Source organism: Sylvia atricapilla, chromosome 14 (genome assembly GCF_009819655.1).
Source record: "Sylvia atricapilla isolate bSylAtr1 chromosome 14, bSylAtr1.pri, whole genome shotgun sequence".
Lineage (NCBI taxonomy): Eukaryota > Metazoa > Chordata > Aves > Passeriformes > Sylviidae > Sylvia > Sylvia atricapilla.
This window is the reverse complement of record NC_089153.1, coordinates 18,029,881-18,049,584: the sequence shown is the minus strand read 5'-3', so window position 1 is coordinate 18,049,584 and position 19,704 is coordinate 18,029,881. Positions and strand designations below refer to the sequence as shown.

The 19,704-nt window shown below is 54.5% G+C and overlaps 1 protein-coding gene across 6 annotated transcripts in view; it reads right to left on the bottom strand.

Moving 5' to 3' along the window:
- Window positions 1–470: 470 nt before the first annotated feature.
- ARHGAP26 (Rho GTPase activating protein 26) overlaps window positions 471–19,704 on the bottom strand; it is a 109,255-nt gene continuing 90,021 nt past the window's right edge. The window contains exons 20-22 of one of the 6 annotated variants that reach the window (XM_066329432.1): window positions 7,694–7,804; window positions 5,849–5,940; window positions 3,686–3,915 (exon numbers count right to left, since the gene is read on the bottom strand). In XM_066329432.1, coding sequence (XP_066185529.1) covers window positions 3,827–3,915; window positions 5,849–5,940; window positions 7,694–7,804 — 292 coding nt within the window. In that variant the 3' untranslated portion in view covers window positions 3,686–3,826. Of the gene's footprint in view, window positions 1,301–3,685; window positions 3,916–5,848; window positions 5,941–7,693; window positions 7,805–8,920; window positions 10,791–12,207; window positions 12,552–19,704 lie in introns of those variants that run through there. The other 5 variants (XM_066329429.1, XM_066329434.1, XM_066329430.1 and 2 more) reach the window with 5 other exon arrangements.

Sequence of the window (19,704 nt, the reverse complement as noted above, 5' to 3'; positions counted from 1 at the left end):
CCGGTGGCTGCGAACAAAAGCCCTGAGCAAGCTGCAGATGTTCAATCACTTGACTGGCCGGGCGAACAGCTGGATGCTGGGGCAGGACAGGCCTGGAGGGGAAACAACGGGGGCTGTGGAGGGCTCCCAGGGAGCTGGGGACACAGCAGGGACACAGCCACGTCCCCGCGGAGGTGGGGCTGCTCCAGCCCCTGCTCTGCCATCCCCACTAATCCAAGGCAGCCTGGTCTCCGGGGCGCCCGGCTGCTGCACTTTTCCCCCTTCCTGCGTGCGTCAGTGAGTTTAGAGCCCAGGTGTGATTTTCTGGCCCTTTTGTCTGAGGTTTAGAAGCAGAATAAGCTTCATTAGCAGAAAGGAGGATTTACAATAAGTAATAGGTAGGTGCTACCTCGTGAGCTGTCAGCATTGTGCTAAATTACCGTCTGCAAACAATCAGCTGCTCACCCAGACAACAGAGCTTTAAACAGCGATTTCTTAAAAAAACCTTTGCTTTTAATTGTTATTTCCCAAAAGCTAAAAATCTGAATTAGCCCAAATGTAGATAATGTATTTGCTTTAAGGTTCCTGGTTCATGAGGAGTTTTAAACCACCATGACACTGACACTCACTGACACGACTCCCCATCCCCAGCTCGGGCTCTGTGCAGGCGCCTTCTCCCTTCAGCTCCCCCTGATCCACCCCTGGTGTCCATGGAGCAGGGCCTTGGCCTCTTCTCCAGGCAACCAGCAACAGGACAAGAGAGGAAATGGCCTCAAGCACCCCATCCAACCCCAACTGCAAACCCAATCCAACCCCAACTGCAAACCCAAACTGCAAACCCAAACCAACCCTAACTGCAAACCCAATCCAACCCAATCCAACTCAATCCAACCCCAACTGCAAACCCAATCCAACCCAAACCAACCCCAACTGCAAACCCAATCCAACCCAATCCAACCCCAACTGCAAACCCAATCCAACCCAATCCAACTACAACCCAACCCAATCCCAGCCCAAACCCAAATCCAGCCACAACCCAACCCAATCCCAGCCCAACCCCAAACCCAGCCCACCCCAATTAACCCAAGTGCCACCAAACCCAAACCAAACTCACGTCTGTGGGACATTGACATGAACCATGGCAGGAGACTCCTCTGATGTCAGCTCCAGCAGACATCACTGCACCATCTCCTGGTTTTGGTTTAGTGCCCACAGTGACTGGCCAGGGGCTGTGGGAGAGCCTTTGCCCACTGGCAGCATCACCACACAGCTTTCGTTTCGACTGATGATTTTAATATTAAGCATCAAATGCTGTGTCAGGCTGGTTTAAAAAAAAAAAATATTTCCTATCTTTAATTTCTCTTGGAATAAATCAATGTTTACTACAGCATTAAAGCTGGCCCAAAACGGGAACATTTAGTAAGCGTTCCAGACAAGTTTTGCTTGTTGGAAAATTTTAATTAAAAAAAAAAAGAAATACTCCACTGGTTCTCCTGTAAGAGCAATAACTTCTGCCTCGGTTTGATTTCCTCTCCTCCAGGAGACATCTTGTAAATACATCTGCGTGGGACTTTTGTTCCCAGAAACTCTCTAGGTAGCACATCCAAAAGCTCCCAAGTGCCTCTGAAAAGGAATTTACTCGTGTCTCAGGGTAACTGGAGTATCCAAGGGGGGACCCTGCATGGAAAGGTTTTGTGGGGACACGGCAGGAGCAGCATTGCTAAGCAGGTCCCTGCATCCCCTGGCCCCAAATAACGCCTTTTGGAGGGCTCTTGGCAGTTGGCAGCTCCCATTCATCCCCGGAGCTCGCTGTGCCCCAGCAGCAGCCCGGGGAGGCAGGAGGGAGCTGGGGACAGCACGGTTACACACACAAACAGTGCTGACAGATGAAATATTCAGGGTTTTTTTTCTAAAATCCTTTCCAGGAGCCCTCCCCGTCCCTCTCCCAGCCCCAGGGAGGGGCTCACACACCCCCAGGGCCCAGCACAGCCACGGAGCTGGGGCTGGATAAAGCCTGGCCTCATCCTACGCCAAGGCTGGATACAGCCCAGCCCCAGCTGATGCCAGGGCTGGATAAAGCCTGGCCTCATCCTCGCCTTCAGGAAAGCCAAGAAATAGCACAAAAGTTGGCTATAAAACCCAAGGATGGAGATGAACCAGCAGTGTGCTGGGGAAACACCGGATTTTATCCCTGCAAACCTCTCACCCTCTTCACCCAACACCTCAGAGCAGGGACCACGAGGCAGTTTGGGGACTTCACCCCTGCCCAAACCACAGCAGCCACATGAGGGGCCCAGAGTGTTCCCCAGGGGTTCAGGGTGACATGGAGAGAGTGTAATCCCATGGGAATGGGCTGTGCCACCCACCCTGGAAAGCAGGAAAAAAAAAATGATTGCCTTTTTCCTCTTTTTTTCACCAAGACAAAAGCCCAGGAAGTTTAATTACTGTGGACAAAAACGTGAAGAGGGCTGAAATTTCAGCTCCCTTGTCTCTAAGTGACACCACGGGGTGAAGGAAGCAGCAGCTCCAGGCTGGGGTCGGGGGCTTTGGAGCCTCTTCAAATGTCCTTTGCTTCTCTCCTTACAGCTCTTCTAAAAATATCAAATATAGATCTTTTCCTCATAATATTTTAAGATACTCTATTTATACATTAATCCTTTCAAAAATAAAAAGTGACACATAGAGCAATTCAGTCACTCGAGTCTTTAAAACTGTTACAAAAAGCCACGACATCCATCCCCAGCGCCACGGGCTGGGGGTTCTTTAGAGACTTTTCTTCTTATAAAACACGATTCCAGCTCTGAAAATCCCGGCTCTGCAGTCACACAGGGCTCCTTCTCCCACCCTGCCCCTTCCAAAGGCCTGGAATGATGGGGGGTTTGCACATGGCCCCACCAAGCCCTGGAGGCACGTCCATGGAGCTGGGCTGCTGCAGCAGAGGCTCGTCCCTGGCTCTCCACAGCCCCATCCCGGCCACACCAACAGCAGATGGATGGAAAAACTTCACCTGGCACAACCAGCACTGCACAAACTTGGCACAGAGGAGGCTGCAAGCAAGGGGAGGCCTGACAAAGAACGCTGGAGAGAGGCAGAGGCAGCTCCAGCAGGGCACAGCAGCAGCCTGGGCACCGGCAGCAGCGGGGACGTGTCTGTACAGTGGGATCTGGGGAGGCACCAAACACCAACCCACAGCAGTGGGGCTTGTCTGGGGCTGCTCACCTCGCACAGGCTGAGGGCTACCCCACACAATCAAAATCCTGGAAATAGATGAGGAGAGTTTGAGAGGTTTGGCCCAAAACAGCCTCTCTTGGCCGAGCAGGTGCCTGCCCAGCCCTGCCCAGCCCTGCTGGGGCTGCTCTCGCCTGCAAGAGCTGGCGCTGTGGTGGCACAGAGGGGACACCAAGGGACACCAGGGGACACCAGCCCCCAGCCCTTCCCCTGCCCCAGAACTCGGGCTGCTCCCTGGCAGCACCGAGAGCACGCAGAGAAGCCCAGGGAAGGCTCTGGGAGCGCAGCACTCCTTCTGGCTGGGACGCCGGGCTCCCTGCTGCACCGTGGGGATGTCCCTGTGCAGGCAATCCTGGCCTCGGGGCCATTCCCAGTCTTCAGCTCGGGCCCTTGGAGCGCTGGGGCTGGTGTTCCATGCTGGCTGTGGCTTGCAGCAGGCCCAGCTCGGGGCTGGGGGCTCTGTCCGTGTCCCCAGGAGCATCTCCCCATGGCGTGTGCCCCACACGGACACCAGCCACGGGCTCAGGGCTGTCCTCAGCCCGGGCACACACTGGCACGGCGGCCTGCAGGACTCCCCATGGATACCATGGAACGCTGGCAGCGGCTGTGCAGCCCACGGTTATAGGAACTCCACGTAGTTCTCAGGGATGAGCCCTGTCTTGCCGTTGAGGGTCCCCTCCAGCCAGCCGGGCTCCTGCGACGGGTGAACTGCAGACACACGGGAACGTCAGACACTTCATTCACACTGATGTTTTAATAAAAGGAAACTAACAGAGTTAAAGACGATTTCAAGGTCCCTGCTGAGCCAAAGGCCCCCGTGGTTCTGTGCACACCCCAAGGCAGATGAAGGGCTCTGTCCCCTCTGCTCCCCATGGGGCTCCCTGGCCTGTCCTTCACCAAGAGCAGGACCAGGAGTCAGCTGCAGGCTCCAAATGCTCCCTGGGGCTGCTGGGCCGAGGGAAGAGAAGTATTTGGGATAAAAACGGGGGCTCGAAACTTCCTCCAGGTTTGAGCTGAGATCTCTTGGACGTTGGAGAGAACTCCACCACATGGTAACTGTGCACATCCCCGCTTGGCCTGGGCCCAGGCTGCGAGGGAAATTGCATTAGGGAACAATCCCAGAGGGAAAGCAAACCCTGCAACCTGATTGTGCGCAACCAGAAACCTGATCAGTCCTCAAAAGCCTTCCTTTATTCAATCAACTCCCAAAAAATCTGCTGATTCTGCAGGAGGCAGGCCAGGGTTACGCCTGCAGGCAGAGGGATATCCCCCCTCCCACCACAACGGTGGGAAGCCAGTGTTCCGGAGCTCCTGGAGCTGCCCGGGCTCTGTGACTGCAGGTCTGGCCTCAGTCCCTCACTCTGAGGCTGGGCTCAGCGGCACCAGTTGAGCTGGAGCTCCCCAAATGCCCCCGTGGGTGTTGTTCCCTGTGGGCAGCAGCAGCCCCAAACCCCAGCAGCATCAAGCTGCTGCTCAGCCACGCGCAGCCTCGCAGAAGCTCCAAGACAAACCAGAACCTGGCTCCAAGGTCAAGATCCCCCTGCCTTTGCTGGGGTTTGTAAAGCCCCTTGATCCCAGTGAGGCTCCCACCAAGCCAGGCTGGTCCCACCTCACCTCCTCCAGCCAACGTGAGCCCTGGCTGCGCCGCTGAGCGACTGGAACACACTGTGTACTTTTTCCCTTGAATAATCCATTGATTTTTATCAGCAAACATAATGTATTTAATTCAAACTTGTTCCCCTCCTAGCTGCTCTGATTCCCACGGGCCCTCAGAGGGGAGACCATGTTTATTTATTAGATGACTATGGAGCTGCTTCAGAGGAGGATTGTCTTTAATTCACATGTATTCATTCTCCTCCCCTTTCTGCTGTATTCGCCTTTATATCCCAAGGCAAAACCAGTGCCTGTGGTAGCAGCTTCCCAAATGACAATGCTTAACATTTAAAAGCCAAGAATGACTTGGAAAGCAGCAAGAAGTTTTGTCTTTACACTGGGACTGTAACTAAGCCAGAGCTGCTCGGTTCCACAGGGCACAAACTCTTGGTGCAGGAAACACCAAATCCGTGTTCATCAGTGTGATCTCTGAGTGAGCAAAGCCCACCTGCTCCAGCACTCAGAGCCACAGGGGAAAAAAGGACACGTGGCTTTCCCATCTCCTGCACAAAACATTGCACCAACGTTACCCAGAGTATTTCTGGTGCTGATACCCGGAATCTAATCTCCCCTTCGCAGAAGCCCTCTGGGAATGGCTGTGTGCAGCAAACTGGGGCAGGCACAGCTCTCCCTTACACCCTGAGGGGTCCACGGGAGGGGTCTGCAGGGTGTCCCCAGCCTGTGGCACAGACAGGGAGCAGAGCCCAGTGTCACTGCTAGGGACACGAAAGAACCACACTCCCTTAGGCTCAGAGGTGAGCAGAGAAAGTTTATCATGATTCGGGGTTTAAACAGGATCTGGGATCTGATCAAGAATTCGGAAATAAGAGGAACACCTCTCTGACCCCCATTCAGCAGCCCATCGCAGGCTGGGATGGCAACAATCCTCTTTGCTGATGTTGAACACCTGAGAGACTCTCCCTGCAATGCACAAGCAGCCCCAGAAGGCTGCAGAGGCTGCAGGAGGTGGCCCCAGCCCAGCACTCACCGTTGTCGAAGACGGTGCCGGCGGTGAAGGAGAGCTCGGAGTCGTGCTCGGCTTTGCAGGCGTACAGAGCCCGGGCCCTGCGCAGGGGGGAGCTGCAAGAGAGGCCAGCAGTGGGCACAGAGCCCCCCACACCCCCACGGGGCTCTGGGGCTCCTCCTGCCGTGCTGCCCACGAGGCACCAGCACAGGCTGAAGGCTCTCGGGGATGATGTTTCAACGCCAATCCCAGTCCCAGCCCAGCTGGTACTGCCTGCACTGGAGCCCACACTGGTGCCCAGACAGCTCCAGGCTCTGGGCTGCAATGTTCTGTGTCTGTATTCTCTCTGAGCAGAGGTGGGCACACAGCTAAGGTGGCAGTGACCCACTGCCACCGGCCCCGCTCTGCCAAACCCACCCAAGTGCAGCTGCAACCACAAGGAGAATTTCACAGGGAAGAATTAACACTTTTGGAAGGTTATTTCAAAATGGAAAGGCAAGCAGGTCCGTGAAGAATTTGCTGCACCTCTTTGGAGCCTGTAGGTGAAGGTAAAGAAGATTTAACAGCCGTTAGGTTGTGCTGGAAGTGTCAGTGTGCCCACGCTGCAGGGGAGGGAATCAGAGCAGAAGAGCCAGGAATGGAGCAAACTGCTGGCAGAGAGCAGAAAAGGAGGGACCTCAGGGCTCCTCAGGCACAGCACAGGCACACAGAGCTGCACCTGGAATCCTCACCCATCCTCCCCAGCTCTGGGCTGGAGCAGGGCTGGTGACAAGCTGGGACACTGCCAGGCTGTGGTGACAGTGACAGGGACAGTGCCAACCCAGGCTGGCCCTGGCCACTCGAGCGGCCAGCCTCATCCAGCACTGCTGCTCAGCTGTGACACGGCCAAGGGAAGTGATGAAGGGCCCTCAGGAGCTGCTGGGGTGGGGAACAAGGCGACACCATTTCAGATCAGTGGTTTTACCAGTTTTTATCTTTCTGAGGACCTGAAGCTCCCCTGAGTTCCCTGGACAAGCCCAGGGAAGCAGCAACACTTCACACCAAACCCAGGAGCTGGGAATGGCTTTGGCTTTGCTGCAAAGAGAGCCCCAAAACGGAGACCTCTCCTCTCCAAATTCCAGCTGCCTGACACGAGCAGCTCCCAAACACTTCAAAACCAGGATGGGCAAACAATCCTCCCACTGCAGAGGGTCCTTCACTGCCAGGGAGGCACCGCTCACGGGGAGTGCTTGAGACCATCAGAGGAGAACCAGAAGGGATTTACAGGCTCACAGGGGACAATGGCATCACTGGTGCCAAGGGTACAGCCTTGGGCAGTGCCTGCTCTGTGCCAGGCACCCCAGGGCACACGGGGACCCCAGGGGCTGGCACACAGCTCAGCTGCTCCAGGAGCTGCTGGGAATCCTGCACTGGGTCACCTGCAGCTTCCAGGAATGATTTGCTCCAGCGATGCCCAAAGACCTTCATCTTTGGCACAGAGCAGCCTGTGCCACCCCATCACCCTCCTGGGATCCAGACGAGGCTGTGGCCACAAAACCAGGGATGGCAGAGCTTCCCAAAGGCTCTTTACTCCTCACAGCACACTTCTTACCTGTTGCAGAGCAGAGCACAGGCAGCAGGAGCCGAGCTGAGGCCAGCAGTGACACGGAGCTCCTGCTCCCCTGCCCTGGGGGCCGAGGGCTCCGCCAGGGCTCAGACTGTTCCCAGGGGCTCTCCTGGGGCCAGGAGGCTTTGGAAGCTCCCCTCTTGCTGAGTGCAGACAGCCGGGTTCGAGCAGGATGCCAGGGGAAAGGGAAGTGAAGGGGAAACCGGGGAAATCGAACAGAAATAGCAAAAGCAACAAAAAGCCAAGCGAATTGTGGCACAGACCTGATGGGGGATGAGTCGCTGGACGTGGAGGAGGTGGGCATAGGACTCGATGGTGCAGAGAACATGGGCCAGGACGGTGACAGGGGTGACGTTGGGCTTGGATTCTGAGGGCTGCAAGACATAACCAGAGACCTTATCAACGTGCAACCACAGCAACAAACAGCACCCCAGAGCCACAGAGACGACAGCGAGCGCCTTGGGAGCATTCCCAGCGGGAGACACGGCCACGGAATGAAGTGCCAAGACCTTGGGAAGCGTTTCAAGGCTGGATCTGCGTTTGTCTGGACAACAAGAGCTGGATCTTCCAATGAACCCCCGCCCACTGCCCCGTCCGTGGCTCCTGGCACCCCGTGTGTGTGCCCAGGGGCTGTGCTGGCAGCACGGCCACTTACCTGCCTCGTGCTTCTCCAGGGCTCCCAGAAATAGCTGCTGGTATTTCTGGACGTTAATGATGCCTGTGAGCAGCCTCCACCCCCCCTCTGTCTGTCACTTGTGGTGCTCATACATTCAGTGTGTAAAAACCGATTTTGTTTTCCGTGTTTTACATCCTTTTTTTCCCCCTTGTGCTGATTCCTGAAGCCACAGCTGCCAACTGGAGCTGAATCCAGTTATTGAACTGGTAATTGCACACAGAAGGTTTTGGGTCCTTCCAAACTGTTTGATTCAAGTCATTCTAAGGTTCACCAAAAAGCCATTATTGCACTAAAATACCAGTTTGATTCTGATTCATTTACTGCTTCTCTGCTTAGCAACTCACTGGCATTCCCTACCCAATTCAGATTAGAAACTCCATCCCTGGTAAAACACCAGAAATCCCTCTCCACACTGCAAATGCCTCTGTAAAAACAAGAAGTTTTGTAAAAGCATCGCGACTTATGGTTTTTTCCTTGAGAGAGGGTCAGTACCTCTGAGCACACAGGTCTGTGATGAAGTGGGGACAGGGCACAGCCCCCAGGATGTCCTTATCCCTCAGCTGAGGCCTCCTGGGGTAGAGGGAAGGGATTCAGGGAGTGGTGGCTCCAGAACACGTGGAGAATCTCACCCCTACAGGAGTTCAGACCAAGGTTTAACCTTCCCCAGTGTCCTCTGGTGCTGTCACGGGGGATATTTATGACATGGATGCTTTCCCCTGGGAAATTGGACCATCTCTGCTTAAGGCCAAACTCTTGGCTGGACTCCTTGCAGAAGCTATGTCACTGGATTCAACAGACACTGATTAATTCCCTCTGAAATTACAGGCAACACCTTTATTGTGTCAGAAGATTACACACACAGAGAAATGGGATACAGCAGTGAGGGCAGCATGACTTCTCCAGAGGCTGGAGAACAGGGAATGCTGTCAGGCAGGCTATCAACGAGACCCTCAGAATGTTCTGCTAATAATCACCACCATTTAAAACCAATCCTTCAGCATTTCTACCACCAAAACTGGCCATCTTTTGACAAATGAGTTTTCCTTAGTCTTTACCAAACCTGCCAGCCACTGGTACTTACAGATACTCCATCTATTCCCACCCCCAAATGGGAGCTGCTACGAAGGTCACCCAGTCATCCCAAACTGCTCAAATGACCCTCTGAGCACCAGCCTTTTCAAAGAGAAGGCCCAGCAATTCCCTTCTCCAAGAGGAACCTGGCCAAGGGTCACTTGAGCTGCTGACCAAAGTGTGGCTGAGCCTGTCCTGCTGAGAGTGGCCACCAACACCCACCAGCCCTCCCACCACCGTGGCTGTGGGCAGCAGCTTTGGGGGGCAAGAGGCCATGGCACAGCCAGTGCCAGCATGGGGTGGCCATGGGACATGGCACTGGGTGTGCCCATGGTGGGATGGCCACTGGGACATGGCACAGCCAGTGCCAGCATGGGGTGGCCATGGGACATGGCACTGGGTGTGCCAGCATGGGGTGGCCATGGGACATGGCACTGGGTGTGCCCATGGTGGGGTGGCCATGGGACATGGCACTGGGTGTGCCCATGGTGGGGTGGCCACTGTGACATGGCACTGGGTGTCCCAGTGATGGGATGGCCACTGGGACATGGCACTGGGTGTGCCAGTGATGGGGTGGCCATGGGACATGGCACTGGGTGTGTCAGTGGTGAGATGGCCATGGGACATGGCACTGGGTGTCCCAGTGATGGGATGGCCACTGGGACATGGCACTGGGTGTGCCCATGGTGGGATGGCCATGGGACATGGCACTGGGTGTGCCAGCATGGGATGGCCACTGTGTCTGCCACTGACCCTGGTCTTCTCCACTGCATAAAGGAAGAAAAATCCAATGGCACAGGGCTCCAGGACTGGAAATTGCTACTGCACATTTTGAGATGAAATCATGGCAAGAGAATGCAGCTCTCATTGCTCCTCAAGTCGCTCTGTCATCGCTCCACAACTGTGAGCCTGCCCTGCTCATGACAGCAGGGAATGCAACCAGCAGGATTCTCAGAGTTACCAGAGAAAAAAAGCCTGAAAGAACCACCCCTCGGGCCAGCCTCTGCCTAAGAAGTTACCACTAATTTGGAGCAGGATTTTGGTGTCTTTGGATCCTTGGTGGCACAGAAAACAGTGTGCCCAGCCAATCCACACAGAGAATGGTTCAGCAATGCCAGCGTGTGCATTGGGGTGTGCAGAGCACCCTGTGCCCTTCAGAGGAGATGAACGTGGTCCCACGGTGACCGAGCTGCTCTGCAAATCCTTCCAGAACATTTCCTCAAGAAGAGCCCATGGATAGCTCAGGACCCGTCTGAGCTGCTGCCCAGCACGGACAGACTGTGATGGGTAGGAAGGCTTCACCTCCCTCCCATAAAATAGAGGTGTTTATTTTCAAGCTGCTGCTTGAGTATGACCTTCCTGAGCTCATGTGAGTGCCAGGCTCGAATCCTGCCTCGCTGGAGATGTCAGTGCCCCTGAGGGAATATCCCGAGTCTCTGGCGCTTCAGAAAACAGTTTTCTTGTAGGATCCAATTCCCTTTGTTTCTCACAAAAAGAGCAGAGGTGGTGAGAGGCTGGGGGCAAGTTCTGGCTGCTGCCTGCAGGCAGCAAGTGTCAGCTGGATGGGTTTTTTTCCTTCTTCTTACTCGGGAGGGCTTTGCGGGGGACTCTTCCTGTTGGGTGCACAGCGGAAAAAAAAAACAGAGAAAGTTGCTAAGAACCAAAACCATCAGAAGCAGGAAACAAAGAAATGGCTCAAATTAGAGTCTTCCAAAGTGAGAATGGACCTTTCCCCAGCAGAAGCAGCTGGGGGAACTCCAGGAGTCTGTAGCCCAAGGCATCCTGAGGCTCTTGCCCTTCCTGCTGCTCCGACTCAGAAGTGGCTGAGATTCCACGGGGAGGGAGCACTGCTGGGCAAGGAGGGCACGGTGCCACAGCACCTGCAGGGCCACCTGCACCTTCCACTCCATGTGTCCCTGCAGCAATCCCACTCTTCCAGCAAACACAGCACTAGGAAAGGAGTTTAGGAGCCAAATCCTCCTCCCTGCTTCCCGTGCCGGCCGTACACGCTGCCTTCCCCAGGCAGATGTTCAGTCTGCTGCCCAAACACGTGAAAAAAAAAAAGGCAGTAACTCTTGTTTCAAGACTCTGCTGGAGTTTCTGAAGCTAAAAAAATTATTTTTTTTTTTGTGATCCCTTCTCCCAACCTGCCTCTTTCATTCCTCTCCCCCCGCCCAGGCTGCCTCTGGCACTCCTCAGGCCCCGAGGCGTGTGCAGCTCTCAGAGCCTCTCTCAGCAGGTCTCCAGACAACTTCTGCTGCTTTGTTCTCCCGGCCGAGAGGATGTCGGTTCCACTTCAAACATGTTTACAACTTGTTTATTTTTGTGGAACTCGGGGCTATTTCTGCCACAGAACATCTCACAGCTATGGATGGGCAGAGCCCACTGATGCACTCCAGCCCTTTCATGAAATCACCTCAAGAATAAACAATATTCCCACTCTGACATGATCAGTACCTGACTGCAGTAAAACACATCAAGGACCACCCAGCCCTTTGCTCCCTGATCTATTCCTAGCTGCAGAACATAAGGCTCTTCTCAAAGGTAACAAGAAAAAAGAAAATTACAGCTTTATGTAATGCCAGAGCACTTCAGCTCTGCCGAAACAAGGACAAGACTGCAGCTCACCAGCAGCCATGGCTCTGCTGCCCAAATGAAATGGCAGGCAGCCTGGGATGGGGAGGCTCGTGGAGCTCAAGCAGGTCCCAGCAAAGCTTGGAGGGATGGATGGGCTCTAGGAGCAGCTCCTGGGCGCTGGCAGCACCACCCCAGACCTGACCAGCAGCTACAGGGCTCCAGTCTGGCAGGGCTCTTCCCCTGCTTCGTACTTGACATGCAAGAAAAATGATGTTCAAGTGTCTGCAGTGTTAATCTCTCAGGAGTAATGTTGCTGCGTGCTCGTTTGGGTGGAAAAAATGACACATTTACAGAAATAGGCAGCTAAAATGGCCTGTGGTCGGCACTTGACCAAACTGGTCAAAAAAAATTCTCAAATTCTTCAGAACAGACCTTCCCCACATCTCCATTTACCAGTTCCTCATCTCCATCAGCACAGATTTCAGGATCTTCTTTCCAACAACACGGACGTGTCCCTCTGTAATCCTGACGACACCCAGCACATGGGTTTGTCTTGTCACTTGGCTGCTTGGCTGATTTCCCATGTGTAGGAATATTTCCCTGCTTTAGTCATTTCATAAAGCATCTAAAAGCTTTTCCAGTTGAATGAGAGAGCCCGGGATGAGTCCTGGCTCTGGGGAGGAGGGCTGGAGCTGCTGTCCCACGTTCCCAGCGCAGACGGATGGTGCAGAGGCAGGAGATGACAGGGCTGCTTTGGTACAGAATTCTGGCACGGAGCTCAGAGCCTGCTGCTAGTGCTGGAGACAGGGAGGGAGTAAGCAGAGAGTCAGCAATGGATGAGTTCTCAGCATGAGCAAGCGCTGCAGGAAGGAAGCTGCAGGACCAGCCTGGTGCCAGCACGGGTGTCCTCCCGCCAGGTGACATGGTGACATCTTAACAGGGAACAGCATTTCAGTAGCAGCTGCACAATTCCTTTAAAACTGAGAATTCCCAGTATCATCAGCAAGCTACAGACCCACCAGTGACTGCCTTGATGTGGTCCCAGCACTGGGACAGGCACGGGGAGATGGGCAGGGCAGGGAATGGAGGCAGCCACGGGGCCACAAAAACCAGCCTGGACAGGTCACAGGTCACAGAATGGCTGCAAGGGACCTCAAAGCCCACCCAGTGCCACCCCTGCCATGGCAGGGACACCTTCCTCTGCCCCAGGCTGCTCCAAACCCGTGTCCAGCCTGGCCTGGGACACTGCCAGGGATCCAGGGGCACCCACAACTTCTCTGGGAGCCTGTGCCAGCCCTGCCCACCCTGCCAGGGGACAATTCCTGCCCAATCTCCCACTCCACCTTTTGCTCAGCAGTTGCATTTTCTGCTCCATCAATACCCCACTCCCTCTTCCTCTCTGCCCAAAGGCTCTCAGCAGACTCAAAATCAGACTGGAGGGTTTGATGCTGAACTGAGTGCTTTCAAACCGTGTTAAAGCTCTTAATTATTAATAGAAAAGTTGTAATGTGGCAGCAGGGAGCCAAACTGGCAGTTTAGGAGGGAAGTGTTGGTAAATCAGGAGCCAGTGTCTTAGTCACGGCTTCTCCATCGTGCCACAGCTTCTAACATGAGATAATGCTGCAAGGCTGGGCACATTAGTCACCAACAAATTCTGTTTGCAATTAAGCAGAACTCAACAGCCCTCCAGAAATCTCCCTCCTCTCTGGCATTCAATGTGCTGCTATCCTACACCCCCCTGAAAAGAAAACTCTCCCATCTGCCGCCCCAACAGCCATATGGGATCCTCGGGAAAGGAAGGAAATTAAAGTCCCTGTGGGATCACAGCTCCCAGCTCAGCTGGGGGGGGGGGTTTGGGAGGATCAAATATTGGAGCTGAACACCTCCTGTGCCACAGGCAGCTCCACCTGAGCTCTGGGCCTCAGGGCGACCTCCTTTGGGGAACCTGGAGCTGCTGAGGGACACAGAAGGACACTGTCCTTGCTGCCAGCCAGGGCAGGACAGCCCTGAGCCTGCCCAAGGCTCCACCCCGTGCTGCCCCACTGCCCTGGCAGCCTGGTTTTGGGTGCAAGGTTTGGGCATTTGGTCCTGGTTTCCCCAGGCCAAGCCCTCCTGTGGCTGCCAGAGCTGGTCTGCTGCAGGAGGGATGCCCAAGGAAGGCAGTGGGGCATCTGCCTGCTCTGCCCCACAGCAGCCCCAGGGGAAAACAGTGCTCTGCCACCATCCCAGGAGGACACAGATTTTGGGACTGCCCCCACGAGCTGGCTCTGCCAGCTCTCCAAAGGGAGAGAGGTTCCTTTCACATTTGAAGCAAGTTCTGGAAATGACCAGAACAGTCATTCCCCACCGTAAAAAAAATTCATTCCTGGCTAAGGAATATTCCCCACACAACTTGATAGGAGCCACTTCCAGGCTCAGATCCTAACAGAAAACAAAGAGAGTTTCTTTGAGCCTCATCAGCACCACGGGCTCAAACTCTCCTTTTTTAGCATGTCAAATCTCCTCCCTGCAGCACGAGGAGCCGACGCTGCCCACGGAGGGCACACACACTGGGAAAAACAACGGGGATTGCTTGGGCCTCAGAAGGTGATTTAAGAACAATGGACGAGTAAAGCCAACACATAACAATTTTCTGCATTTTCTTGTTTTCCCTGATTTTGTTTTGTCCATTTGGCCTCGTGCTGCTTTGCTCTGCAGCATTCTGCAAACACCAGTTACGAGAGCTGATCAGAGCATTTCACTGCAAACCCCAAAGACCACAACACTGAAACAATCCAACTCCAGCATATTTATCAAAAGAAACACCATGTTAGTTCTGTTCTTTCTTTCATCTTTTTTTTTTTTTTTCACTCAAAACCACCGAACTTTGTCATAACATTTTTGCCTCAGCAGCTCTCAGCAGCAGAAGTCCCCTCCCCGTGCAGCCCAGCTGGGAGGTGTGAGCACCAAACCCTCCCAGTTCACTGGGCCAGCCTCAGCTTCTCTCCCTGCCATCAAACTGGAGTGTAACCTCGGAGAACCCTTCCCAGTAATCAAATACAGCAAAGATTAATACACTCAATTAACTTCTTTCTGGGGAGGGGTATTTTTCCACTTCTTATTTCTTGTGCTTTCCCAAATCTCCCTGTGCTGCACCCGCTGCTGTGCTTCCCACCCAGCACTTCCAACCCAACCTCCTGCTGGAGCAGGGGCTGGAAGGGACCTTAAAGCCCATCCAGTGCCCCTGGATCACTTCCCACTGTCCCAGGCTGCTCCAAGCCCGTGTCCAACCTGGCCTGGGACACTGCCAGGGACAGCCACAGCACCTCTGCCATCCATTCAGGGAAGGATTTCTTCCCAATATCCCACCTAACCCTGCCCTCTGGCAGTGGGAAGCCATTCCTGACCCTTATCCAAAGTCCTTCTCCAGTTCTCCTTCAGGCCCTGGCGGGGCTCTGAGCTCTCCCTGAGCCTGCTCCTCTCCAGGTGAGCAGCCCCAGCCCTCCCAGGCACAGGGGCTCCAGCCCCCAGGGCAGGTTTGTGGCCAAAGGAGGGGATGAACTCCCCCTGCCCCAGGCTCTGCAGTGGGAGCCGTTCCCATGCCTCACCTGCCTTCCCTCTCCACGTTCCCACCTCAGCTGAGCACAGGCTGAAGGCAGAGGGATTCCTCAGCCCCACAGGTGACACAGCTGCTGGCACTCATGTCACAGACAGCACCCAAAGGTGCTCCTTTGTCCCAGCAGCTCCCTTCCCCCTGCACAGCCAGGACACCTTCCCTGCAGGATCCCTGGCTGCTGGGGCACGGTGCCAGCCCGTGGGACAGGTGCCAGCTCTGGGGCTGCTGACAATGTCCCAGCTTAGCACTGGCCTGTCACCGGTGTCTGCACAGCGGCTGTGGGGTCTGGTTACCCCCAGGTGAGGGGACAGCTCTGCCCTCACAGCTCCAGCTCAGTGCAGAGATTAATTAGGCACAAGGATCTCCTTTCAGAGGAGACACGATGTCTCTGGGAGGCAGCAGCCCTGTTCTCCTGGGCGCCTTTGGGGGAACTGCAGCCTTCTGCTGGGAGATGGGAGCAGGGTCCCCATCCAAACCCTGCTCATGTCCCCCCTGGGAGATGGGAGCAGGGTCCCCATCCAAACCCTGCCCATGTCCCCCCTGGGTGATGGGAGCAGGGTCCCCATCCAAACCCTGCTCATGTCCCCCCTGGGAGATGGGAGCAGGGTCCCCATCCAAACCCTGCTCATGTCCCCCCTGGGTGATGGGAGCAGGGTCCCCATCCAAACCCTGCTCATGTCCCCCCCTGCCAGCTCTGCCCAGGAGCTCTGGGATGCTTCAAAAACACTCTCAAACTTCAAAGATCCTCCCCAGCCCTCCCAGAGCTGGGTGCTGTGCCTGGAGCCCGGCACTGCTTCAAAAACACTCCCAGAGCCCTCAAAAGGCTTCCACAAGGGACAGTCTGGGCTACGTCCCTGGTTTTGAATTTGATCTCCCTGCAAAAAGAGGAACCAAAGAATGGATGCACTCGGCCGTTTCTCTACCAGGTTTCAGCTGAGGTGACATTTAGAGGTGGCAGAAGACCTAATGTACTGTCACTTGGCTTTCAGCAGGCTCAGTGAAGGGTTTGGCTGGGCTCACTCTTGAGGCTCTGGCCAAAGGAAAGTGGGATGCTGGCTGAGAGAGGGGCTGGGAGAGGAGCTGGACACGGGGCTGGGCAGGCACAACAGCCCAGGACCCCCAAAGCAAAGGGGGGAAGGCAGGCAGGGGAGGAGAAAGAGAAAAAGAGAAGCCTGGCCAGCAGGATGAGGCTCCTGAGCTCAGCACACACAGTGCCTGTGAGTGCCCCAGGGAAAGCTTTGGTGGAGCATCTTTGATTCCTGCCTCCATCCCCCCACAGCCACTGGGATGGATTTCAAACCCTGCTCTATTTGAAAGTAAAATTTCCACTGGCCAATATTTGTCTGAGGCAGTTTCTTTGAAGAAGATGCTGCCATGCAGCGATCTCCACACTAATTACAGGAATTAGGAAAGCAATGGAGTGCAAGATCTCTTTTTTTTTTTTCTCCCAAGGCTTTCCAGAAAGCTGCCTCTTAAACATCGTGTGCCGCTGAGGTTTAAGGTGCTTTTTTAGAAGTCTTAAAAGGAAATCTAAATTAATTCAGCTTGTGAGAAGCACCCTTAGATGTTCCTGGAGCACCACCCAAATAGAACAGTGCTCTTCAAAGGCACAAACATCTGAGGAGCCTCCAGAGTTTCCACTGGGGGAAAAGCTGTGGATGGTGGGAGTCAGGCTGCAGGAGTGTGGAGCCTCTGAAGAGGCTGTTTATCTGTCCATCTGTCTGTCCATCTGTCCATGGCACTCCCACACCCCCAGTGACCCCAGAGGAGCCACGGCCAGGACAAGGCAGAGGACTCAGAGCAGCCCCGAGCCATTCCTGCAGGGGCAGGAGCCATGGGCACTTACCCTGCTAGCAGAGGGCTGACAAATCCCCTCTGAATGGATGAGCTGGGAGAAAATATTGATGTATGACCACTGGGTCACACGGGGTTGGCCACAGGGCTGGAGATTTGTTTTATTGAGAATATTTGGCTTCATTTTCAAGTTCAATTTGCGGAAAGTTTCTAGACCAAGAGCCGACTGAAAAGAGAAGGAGCTAAAAAGCTTTGCCCAGTTGTTGTGCCAAACTCCAGGGCCCATGGAGAGCCCACACAGCAGGAAAACACAGCCCACCTTTTCCTCCTGTGAGCCCAGAGCAGCACACAGAGATGCTGGAAAGGATCTTACTGCTGGGGGCTTCTCCTTACCCAAATATCCCTGAAACATCCATGGAAATTTGTCACCTCCCCAGACCAAGCCCTGCTCCTGTCCCACAAGGACTGCTCTTTGCCACACACCTTAAAATACCCCACCAAGGACACAGATGCTTAGAAAATAAATCCTGGATTATTTAAGCACAGGGGAAAGAATTCACTGAATCATTAATGTTGGAAAAAAACCTCCAAGATCATGAAGTTCAACCTTCCATACGAAACCTACATGTATATACATATATAAAGAGAGAGATACAAATTTAAAGATTATATGGCCATCAGCAACTAAGCCTCGAGTATATTTATCTGTGGAGTCTCCTGAGTTTGCTGCCTGTGTTTTCCATGAGCCAGGTTTAAGGACCTTTGCCAGAGCCCTGAATCACTCTGGTTTATGGAGCTTTCTCACCACAGGCATGATCTGGGACTCCCAAGCTAAAACTGCTCTAACAGAAACAAATACACAGACACCCTCACAACAGTCTGCACCAAATAAAATAAATAAGTCATAAAATGGTTGGGATGTTATGTCATCTGGAATCGGCCAAGCAGCAGACTGGGAATTTTAGGAGCTTTTCTCAATAAGAGGACTGGGAGAGAGGCGGGTTCTGTTCTAACCTGGCAGCAACCTCTGCTCCTCCTGAGCACAAACCAACCCCATCTGAGGCACGGAAGACACAGACCCTGAGCAGCCACACGAGGAGGTATGGAGGGAGGAGAGATGAAGTCATTGAGTACTCTGATGCTGCCTGGAAGGCAACACTTCAAGCAGCAAAAGCCTGGGTTGAGGACCCAGGGTTGGGGACCACCCAGGACACCTCCTGCACCAGCTCCAGCCATCCCACTCTGCTGGAACCACAGATACTGGGGTGTCAACCCTCCTGTCCCAGCCTAGCACCACAGCTGGGAACTGCTCTGCCCCTCTTACAGAGCAATTTAGATAAGGCTGCTCTGATGACAAGATTTTACCTAATCCTCCAAAAATGCCATTTATTGTTCGGCAGCCCCAAGATCCGCCCCTCGGGGCTGGCCTTGGCAACCCAAACCCACATCAGGCAGAAGACCAGAGTTTTGGGGTCTGGGCTGAGCTTGGAGTGGCTGCAGGGAGCAGGATGGAGGGAGACACTTCCCCCAGCCCCAGTTTCCAGCTGGGGCTCCCTGCACTCACCCACGGGGTGCTCGGGGGTCCGTGTCCCCAGGGCAGGGCAGCAGGGGACACAGCAGCAGAGGAGGGTCCCCAGGGAGCCCCAGCCCTGCTCTGCTGGCCCCAACACGCCTCTCCCAGCTCTTGGCTTGCTCTGGAGCTCCGGTGGCTCCCGGCCAGGCGGCCACAATGCAGTGGAAGGAAGAAGAAACAGCTTTGTTTTGCCCAAAGCTTTGCAATTAATCAAGTTCCTATTTCCTTGCAGCTCCACGTTCCCCACCCCAAATGCACCAGGCAGCTCCCAGCCATGGCAGAGCCCCTGAGCAGAGCACAGGGTTTGCTTTGCAATTTCGTGTGAACAGAGAACCAGAAAATGAAATTAAGGGTGAAGCAGAAACATCTTTGCTGCAGTGAGAACCACTCATGGCCCTGAGAGTCCAGTGCCAAGATGGGAGCCTCTGGAGCAGGGTGCCAGCCCCATCCCTGCAGCACCATCCCCAGGAGGAACACACGCAATCCCAGAGCCATTCAGGCTGGAAATGACCTCCAAGAGCATCCAGTCTGACCCCCACCTTGTCCCCAGCCCAGAGCCCTGAGTGCCACCTCCAGGGATGGGCATTCCAAACCTCCCTGGGCAGCCCCTGCCAAGGCCTGACCACGCTTTCCATGGAGAAAATCCTCCTGGTTCGGACCCCTCTGAGCACAAGTCACTGTTTTTCTAGTGACACACAGCAAAACAAAACAGCAGTGCATTTTCCTGGCCTTTTTCCAGATTAAAGTGGGGCTGAATGATCAGGGTGGGAGGAGAGCGGGTGAGAGCCCAGGTTCCTCAGGGACAGGAGCACTTGATTTATGAGCAAATGTCTTAAACAGAAGTCCCAGAGATGCCATTTGGGAGGGACATTCCCAAGGTGGCTGCCGGGAAGGCAGGATGAGGGTGGGACCTGCTCCTGTGCCTCTGCACCTCTAATTGCCATTATTCTTCAGGAATAGAAACAGGAGCCACAGAGCAGAGAGCCAC